Source organism: Otolemur garnettii, unplaced genomic scaffold (assembly GCF_000181295.1).
Source record: "Otolemur garnettii isolate 467f Iridium unplaced genomic scaffold, OtoGar3 scaffold00036, whole genome shotgun sequence".
Lineage (NCBI taxonomy): Eukaryota > Metazoa > Chordata > Mammalia > Primates > Galagidae > Otolemur > Otolemur garnettii.
This window is the reverse complement of record NW_003852431.1, coordinates 10,136,361-10,146,021: the sequence shown is the minus strand read 5'-3', so window position 1 is coordinate 10,146,021 and position 9,661 is coordinate 10,136,361. Positions and strand designations below refer to the sequence as shown.

The 9,661-nt window shown below is 36.9% G+C and overlaps 1 protein-coding gene across 1 annotated transcript; it reads right to left on the bottom strand.

Annotated features, from left to right (window-relative positions):
- Positions 1-550: 550 nt before the first annotated feature.
- On the bottom strand, positions 551-2,704 carry LOC100949451 (zinc finger protein 266). The gene is given in 2 exon segments (XM_012805105.2): positions 551-951; positions 953-2,704. Coding segments are annotated over 2 exon segments (1,785 nt in total). The 5' UTR covers positions 2,650-2,704; the 3' UTR covers positions 551-863.
- Between the last annotated feature and the right edge of the window lie 6,957 nt (positions 2,705-9,661).

The window sequence follows — 9,661 nt, the reverse complement described above, 5'->3', positions numbered from 1 at the left end:
TTGTGAAGTAGAGGCTGTTATTATTTCTATTTAGCTTATGAGAAATGGAGGCCCAGAGAAGTTAAATACCTTGTTCAGAGTAATGCAACTGATGAATACAGTATAATTTAAACAAAACCTGAGGCTTTTCATTAAAATATATAAACAGCTAAAGAAGAAGCAAATAATATTGAGAAATTGGTCACTATTTGGTCAACATTAAGTCTTCTGGTTATAATCCTTTTTTTTTTTTTTTGACTTAACCAAGAAAAATTTATTGGCATACAATTCTTGAAGTTCAATATCAAGATGGCGGTCAGGGTTGATTTCCTCTAGATGCCAGAACAGAAACATCTGTTTCAGGCCTCTGTTCCTGGCTTGCAGAGGGCCACCTTCTGGTGGGTTCACAGGGGCTTCTTTGTGTGTACATCTTTCCTTCATGTTCTATTCTAATAGGAACACCAGTGATCCTGAATTAGGAATCAACCCTAACAGCCTCATTTGAAGTTACTTATCTCTTTTAAAGCCTTATGTCCAAATACAGTTACACTATAAAAATACGGGTCAGAGATTCTAAATATGACTTTGGATAGGTAGTGGGGTCATTTGCACCATACCATTAAAATTAATAGGGTTTTTTTCCTCTAATGTAAGTTCATATATGCATATTAAAATTTGTAGGATTAGGAAAGGATGTAGAATCCTTGGATTCTCTACATTCACAGAGTTTCTCCACCAAGATTTCTGATGTGCAAGATAAGGCTTGAGGAATTAGTGAAGTCGCTTCCTCATTCCCTGCTGACATAGGGTCTTCTCCACTGTGAATTCATACATTTTCACCATGACCTGAGGTATAAGTGAAGGTGCTTCTACATTCCTTACATTCACATGGTTTCTCCTCTTTGAGTTATTTCATGTTTCAGAAGTGAATGGGGACACCTTTCAGCTTTTCCACACTCCTTACACTGATAGTTTCTCATCTGCATGCCTTCTTTCATTATTTCTAAAGGAACTTGAAGAACTGAAGGCTTTCCCACACTCCTTACATTCATAAAGTTTCTCCCCAGTGTAAGTCCTTTTGTGCAATTGAAATGAATTGGAATAATTGAACGATTTCCCACATTGCTTACATTCATAGGGTTTTTCTCCAGTGTGGATTCACATGTGAAGGTTAACACATGTGGGAAACTTAAAGGCTTTGCCACATTCCATACATGTGTATGGCTTTTTGGCACTGTGTGTCCGCATGTGATTCTTAAGACTGGAGGAATGTGTAAATGCTTTTCCACATTCTGGGCACTCAAAGGGTTTCTCCCCAGTGTGAATTTTCAAATGTCCACTAAGATTTGAGGAAATTGCAAATGCTTTCCCACATTTGACACATTCAAAAGGCTTCTCTCCAGTGTGAGTTCTTAGATGTTCACTAAGGCGAGAGGATCTAGCAAAGGTTTTCCCACATTCATTACATTCATAGGGCTTCTTTCCATTGTGAGTTCGTACATGTTTAGTAAGGTCTGAGTTCTGAGTGAAAGCTTTCCCACAGTCCTTACACTTATAGGGTTTTATTCCAGTGTGAATTCGGTAGTGATCATTAAGGCGTGTGAAATTTCTAAAGGATTTCCCACATACTTTACATTCAAAGGGATTCTCCATGGTATGAGTTTTTATATGTTCTGTAAGTTGAGAAGACTTAGTGAAAACTGTCCCACATTCTTTACATTCACAGGGATTCTCCCCCATGTGGATTTTCATATGTTGACTTAAGCATGAGGAAACAGTGAAGGCTCTCCCACATTCCTCACATTTATAAGGCTTCTCTCCAGTGTGAGATTTTCTATGCTGAGTAAGTTGACAAGTCCTAGTGAAGGTTTTCCCACATTCCTTACATTCATAGGGGTTGTCTCCAGTGTGAGCTCCCATGTGAATATTAAGATATGCAGAATATCTAAAGCCTTTTCCACATTCCTTACATTTGTAAGGTTTTTCTGAATTGTGATTTTGCATATGCACAGCAAAGTTTGTGGAATAAATTCCACATTCCTTCCATTCATGAAATTTTTCTCCATTGTTAGTTTCCTTCTGTGCCTGAAAGTATGACTGATTAATAAAGGATTTCCCATAGTCACTGCATTCAAAAGATTTATCTTGTGTGAAGACATCTGGGGTAGGGCTGAAGGCTTTTCCACTTTGATTCAACACAGAAAGTTTCTCTCCAGTAGAGGTTTTCTTATGCAGAGTAATAAAGTCTAATCCATACTCATTACATTCAGATACATTTTCATTATTTTCAGTTCTCACATGTGTTTTAAGGCATGAGTGTTCACTGAAGATGTCTCTACATTGCTTGTTGCTAAGCTCCCCTCCACTGTGGCTTCCTGCCACTAGTATCCCATTGGAGGCTGGTCCCCACAAAAAATCCTGCTGAGGTGCCAACTCTTTAGTTTTAAGTTGCACTTTCCATTCATGAAGAACTCTCTGTGCAGTCCTTGACTCTGATTGTTCCAACCAAGAGATCAGACTAGGTTTGAAGAGCTGACATCCTACTATGGCGAAATTCTTGTAGTTCTCCAGCATCACATCTCTGTAGAGATTTCTCTGAATTGGGTCCAGTAAAGTCCGCTCCTCTGGGGTGAAGTCCACAGCTAGATCATCAAAGGTCACTGAATCCATGGGACAAATCTATGGCTGCCATCCTGTGAAGTTGATGGCTGAATATGCATGAATGGTCCAAGGCTGTCTTTCGTTTTCTTGGTTCCAAGGCTCACTTCAAGATGGCTTATGAATACACATGGATAGAGGCAATCTCCATTCTCTTTACACAGGGTTAATAGAATTCCTGGCTGAGCAGGCGCTGGACCTGGTTATAATTCTTAACTAGTGAATACTGATTTGGGGGGGAGGTGGGAGAGTGAAATGATGATTAGTGGGGGACTTCACAGCTCTGGCCATTTCTAGGTGAATATTCTCTCAGTGAGTAGGAAGCTCATCATCAAATCTGGGAAAGCAAATTTTAACACATTAAAGGAAACAATAATTTTTGATATTCAATGATTTTTAATATCTCCTTTATCTTTTTAGATTGAAGAAATGTGTCATGTTATTGGTGGTTTCAATATGACTTGAAACAACTGAACCATCTTTTGTGATGATGCTGTTTTTGTAATGATTCTCCAGTGGCCATAGACTTTACCTGCTGCTGGCATTCAGTTTTTGCCACTGTTAATATACCACACTGTGAAAACCACCCTTTTCTCTATCTCCCTTTGATACTTTAGAAAAATTACATTTGCCCTCATTTTCACATTTTTGAAAAAAAAAGGAGAGACAAACGCAGGATGTGTATCTAAGGTCAAGTTTGTAGGAAGTAATTTTATATCACAGAAATAAACACAGAAAGGTTTTCTTTTTTTTTAAACTAGCTCATATTACACAAGGGAATATAATTCTATAAAAGGTTTAGCAATATATGAACAATGTGGCTTTTATGTACATTTTCTGGCATAAAAATCCTGTGGATTTAATAAAAACAAACAAGTGTTATCTTCAATGGAGCTTCACTTTTCTTTTTCTTCTTTGACAAGAATTTGCTTGCTCTTCAGGAAGTGAGTCAGAGGAGCAGGTTTCAGATGGTAGGAGCATAAGACAATACCATCAAGCTTAGCAATAATACTGCCTGGATAGTCTAAATAAATGTGCCTTTTGACATGTGTTGTCAAAGCTATGGCAATAAATAAAATGTTATAATTATTATTACATTTATTTTTTGAATTTTAGAACATTAGTTATTATGATGAGAAGAGTAAAGTAAAATTTGAATTAATATTGGATGGTTCCATAAGCCACAAATTGATGAACAATAGATATCATGACCTTTTATTTTATGTATGTCTATATTTAAATATAAACTGTTACATTCAAATAATGCTTATGAACTTGCATTTAAAATTGCCTATGAATTGCCTGTAAAAATTTAATATTATTTTTCTCACCTTCCTCACCACCATCTACTCCCTTTCCTTTGACATAAGGGTCATTTGGAGCTGTTAGAACAGAATGTTAATAGACTGACTGGCTTAAATGACATTTATTTCACACTGGAGGCTAGAGGTCAGAGATCAGGGTGCCAGCATGGTTGGGGTTCTGATAAGTAAGGGCTGTCTTCTATGCTGAAGACACCTGGTTTTTCATTGTATCCTCACATGGAGGAGCTCTCTGGGGCCTCTGTAATAAGGGCACTAATCCCATTTGTGGCAGCTCCACCTTCATCACCTAATCACCTCCCAAAGGTTCTGCCACCTAATGCCATGACTTTGGGGGTTAGGTTTGAAGCATATGAATTTTTGAGGGACACAAACATTCAGTCCGTAACAGTATTTAGTTTTCTAGAACTTTTTCATGACACATATATGTGTATATATAAATGTAAATATATTAATAGATGCAGCTACATAGTTCTAGGGTTCTAAAAGAATGCAAGTCACCGTATTTGTCAAGAAATTGTTTTTGTTACTTAAAATATGATATTTGCTAATATAAACATATATAAGTGCTAGTTTTTGTTTCTAGTGATTGCCATTGTTAACTAAAGCTTTCTTTTGGGTGGTGAACATCCCCATACACGCAAGCTGTGAAAATTTGGCACATCGAGAAGCATACATTAAAACAGAAGCACCAGAAGAATCAGTGCTACTGAGCACTAATAAAACTTGGTAGCCTAGGCTCATGGAGAGGTGTTCTAGTTCCATGTGTTAGCAATTGTTATTTCTTCTCTTCACATCCTCTATGATCATGACTGGTCTTCTGCCCTAGTTTCTCTCAGACACCTTCCATATAATATTTGGTTAGGCTTCAGTGATTTTTAATTTAATTTAATTTAATTTAATTTTTGTCATGCAGTGTGTTTATTTTAACATATAAGTATATCTATTTTAAAGGTGGGTGGTTTTTTTACATGACTTTTTGTATTACTCAAGGATAATGATTGCTTCGGATTTTTCTGCTGATTTTCTCGAGAGAAATTTCAGGCATAAGAATAAGTAATTTAAATATCTGATCACAATACAGTCACTTCAACTCAATTCACCAAATGGCCTATGATCTTGGATTACAAACAAAGCACTTAACTAGATAATATTGTGGTACACAAATGAATTTTATAGGGCATGGCTCCTGGTCTTTAGGGAGCCCATAATTCAGCATCATTGATATTTTAATTTTGTTTTTATTTTTTGCTACCGTATTAACAGATTCTACAATGCAGTGATTTTTATGATGCTCCTCATTTGTCAGAGGACTTACACAAATTTCAAATCTTCTGATAGTCTTTACCCTTCAATATTCTCTATTATTTCCCAGAAGGCAGCTCAAGCCAAATAAATCTTCCATTTTGACATCTACTCTGATGAACTTCCTTTCTTTACTTTGAAAGAGATCCCACATTATCACTCACATACTCTAGATATCTTGTAGCATCAATATTGTTTGCCTGACAAAAAGTAAATGGCAGAAAAAGAGGGCACAGCTGCGTAAACACTTGTTGCAAAACATATTCCACACTGCATAAAATGGTAGAATAGTCTTGGCGGGGGCATTTAGAATTTTGGCTGGGATTTTCAGCAGAATGTGCCTCATCAAGCTCTCATAGACTGAAAACTCAACATTTGGAGAAAATGCAAATACACGTTCATTGACACAGACAAATTGTTTATTGTAAAGGAGCATGATAGACACACATGCACATATTTATATAAATGCATTGGGTATCAGTAAAATCCTTCAGAGATAAATAAAATTACAACAAATTAGTATTGTGCAGACCTGATCAGTGGACTATATTTGCTTTCATTTCCTTATGGGCACATGTAGCTTAGATTTCTAAGAGTAGAAATTCTGGGTAAGAGATGTTAAGGAACTTACCAGGTTGGGACTGCAAATAGAAACTAATTATTTTTTTCTTTTTTGAGATTGAATCTCACTTTCTTTTCCTGGATATAGTGCTGTGGCACCATAGCTCATGGCAACCTCAAACTCTTGGGCTCATGTGATCCTCTTGCCTCGTCTCCCAAGTAGCTGGGACCACAAGTACCCACCATAATGCCAGGCTATTTTATTTTATTTTATTAAATCATAGCTGTGTACATTAATGCAATCATGGGGTACAATGTGCTGGTTTTACAAACATTCTGAAATGCTTTCATCAAACTGGTCAACATAGCCTTCAGGACATTTTCTTAGTTATTGTGTTAAGACATTTATATTCTACACCTAGTAAATTTCACCTGTACCCTTGTAAGATGCAGAGACAGGGTCTTGCTCTTGCTCAGGCTGGTGTTGAACTGAGCTCAGGCAGTCCACACACCTTGGCCTTTCAGAGGACTAGAATTATAGATGTGAGCCACCACGCCTGGTGGAAACTAATCTTTTGAATGCTTACCTCACTACTTCTCCTACCTATCACACCACCAATATTTCTATGGAATCAATCATTCATCACTTCAGAGAACATAAGAAATGTAGAATTTAAATTTTACCTTCCAGATATTATCATTCAAATGGGAAAGATAAGCATTTTATATTTTAAAAGATTTAGGTAAAAAATAAGTATCATTTTAGGTCTTATCAATTATGAAATGATAAAAGAGATTTAGAAGTGTGAAAAATAAAAACTCTAGGTTTAAAGAAGGCGTCTTTCAGGAAATTTGAAATTACAGACATGGAACTAGGTGTTACAGACCAACAACTCAGAAAATGCCTGTAAAAGAGCCTTACAGAGGTACTCAAGGAGAGAAAAAGCCAAAAGAAGAGAAGGGTAAAATTAAACTAATATTTGGTATCACTTTTCTTACCAAAGCACTTACCTAGTCTAAGTGACTCCTGAGATGGTTAAAAGTGGAGCAAAACTCAGGAGGCTATGGGGCCAGAAACTGGAGTCCAGGGACCTACTATACATTCAAGGCTTCCTTTTACTTGATATTCTGGAAGACTAAACCTTTGAAATAAGTGTGACTGCTGTTCAGGCTGTTCCTTAGGCTGGGAAGCTTATAGACAACAGAAATTTATTTCTTAAGGTTCTGGAGGCTGGCAAGTGCAAGATCAAGGACACTAGCAGATCCAGGGTTTCGTGAAGGACTCATTGACAGCCATGTTTTCACCATGTTCTCACATGGTGGAAGGGGGCAGAGACCTTTCTGGGGTCTTTTTTGAGGACTCTAATGCCACTCATGATATCTCTGCCACCATGATCTAATAACTTCCCAAAGTTATTAGGTGCCTTATATATAAGTTATTAATAGGTGCCTCCTATTATTAGCACCTGTTGAGTTAGGATTTCAGTGTATGACTCTTGGGGGACACAAACATTCCAATGATAGCAGTGACATTTAACAAAGCACAGACTTCACAAAGCCTAAATATGCTTTGAAGTAGCTAAATAACAGATTGATTATGCTTTGGCCACCACTGCCTGCCAGATAGCTCATCTAGAAACTCAAATTAGCTCTATGAACTTTTACATAAAATTTTGGCTTTCAATCAAATTACCAGGCATAGGAGGAAATGACATTCCATGATTAAACACTATGGAAAAATAAATGGAAAATACAGATCCACATGACATCCAGACACTGATATTAATGAACAAAGATTTTAAGATAATTGAGAGCTCCGGTTAGTGCAGTGACTGCCATTCACTAGTGCATGGATGTGAACAGTTGGTGGGAATGTACCTGTAACAGTATAAAAATTTCTCAGATAACTGAAAGTAGATTTACTGTTCTGTTCAATAGCCTTACTACTGGGAAAATCTACAACAGAAAAAGAAGTCTCATATATATATATATATACACACACACATACATATGTATATATATATATATCTCACCTGACCATATGTTTATTAAAACATAATTCACAATTACAAACATTTAGAACCAACCTGAATGCCCATCAGCAGATGAGTGAATAAAGAAAATGTGGTAGGTGGTGGGATATATGTGTGTGTATTCCCATGACATAATACTTGGCCATTAAAAAGTATGAACTGTCTTTTGTAGCAACTCGAATGGAACTGAAGCCATTATTCTAAGTGAAGTAACCCAGGAACAAACTCCCCCCACCCCAATACTGCATATTCTCACTTGTATGTGGGGGCTAATCCATGAGTATGCATGCTCATACAGAGGGGCTTAATGGAAACTGGAGACTCAAAGGGGGGGTGTGGGATGAAAAATTATCTGTTGGGTAACTTATCAGGTCATGGGTATATTAAAAGCTTATACTTCTCTACTTTGCAACCAAAAATCATTTGTATCCCTTAAATCTCTTATTAAGAGGATATCTTCTCTTTATGGTTAAAGGGACGGACATATGATCCAGGAATGGCCAAAGTTGAACCAGTTAGAGTCTCCATTTACAGACTCCTCTTTGCTCATTACACCCACACCACTGAAGCAGGGAGAAGCAACAGTGAGATCCTCTCTTTTTCTTTGCTTTTGGCTAATTATTGGAATTATTTATAGTAAAAATTGTTTGTGTTGCCTCCTGTTCATTTTATGGAATTTCACACAATTCACAGCTAGAGAACAAATAAACAAAGCAACATGTAAACACAATGTAAAGAGATACTAATTTGCTTGACAGTAATAATCATCCCTATGCATACGTATGTATAACAAAACATGTTGCACACCTTAAATATATAAGCTTTGTATGAATAAAAGGTTATAATGATACCAACTCCTCCCTCCAAATACATATAAACACATGCAGGGGAGAGAGATAGAAAAAGAAAGACTATTTGGTCATTTGACTTTTAAATCTAGGTCTGACTCCTTAGGCATGTCAGGTTTGAGCTGACATTCTGTCACTTGCACAAGAGAGTTCCGAGTAGCCCAGATATGAGAGTGTATAGAACTTATAAAAAGTACCCTTTAATATTCTGAATTTAAAAAAAAATCTTCAAAAACATGTTTAAAATAATCCATATTGTATAACAATTCTCAAAAATACAACACCCTCAACTTAAAGGAATTCATTCCTTGATACAAACTTTAAGGCATGTCACAAGGATAACACCTTCCTTCCTTCCTTCTCTCCCTCCCTCCCTCCCTCTTTGCCTCCCTGCCTGCCTCCCTGCCTCCCTCCCTGCCTTTATTTGACAGAGTCTCACTATGTTGCCCAGCCTAGAGTGCCATGTTATTAGCTAGCTCACAGCAACCGCAGGTGCTTAGGCTCAAGTGATCCTCCTGAGAAGCTGGGACTGTAGGAGCATCCCACAATACCTGAATAATTCTTCCATTTTTAGTACAGACAGGATCTCACCTTGCTCATGCTTGTTTTGAACTCCTGATTCTCCCATTGTGGTCTCCCAGAGTGCTAGGATTACAGATGTGAACCACCACACTTGGCCAACCTAACAATTTCTCATTTTTATGCTAGATTCTCCTTCCTTAAAACGTATAGGAAAAATAAGTAATTTATGTGTGTATTTACTTTAAAAAATTTTGTATTTCAGATTCATATAAGGGTACATATGATTAGGTTGCATTGTTTGTATTTATTATGAAAAGTCCTAATTGTATTCGAGTCCTTCACCTGGGAGGTGTAATTAATTTTAAGATCATACTTACAAAGACTATGTATAATATTTTGTAAGCATCCTATGTACTAAATTAGTAATATCATG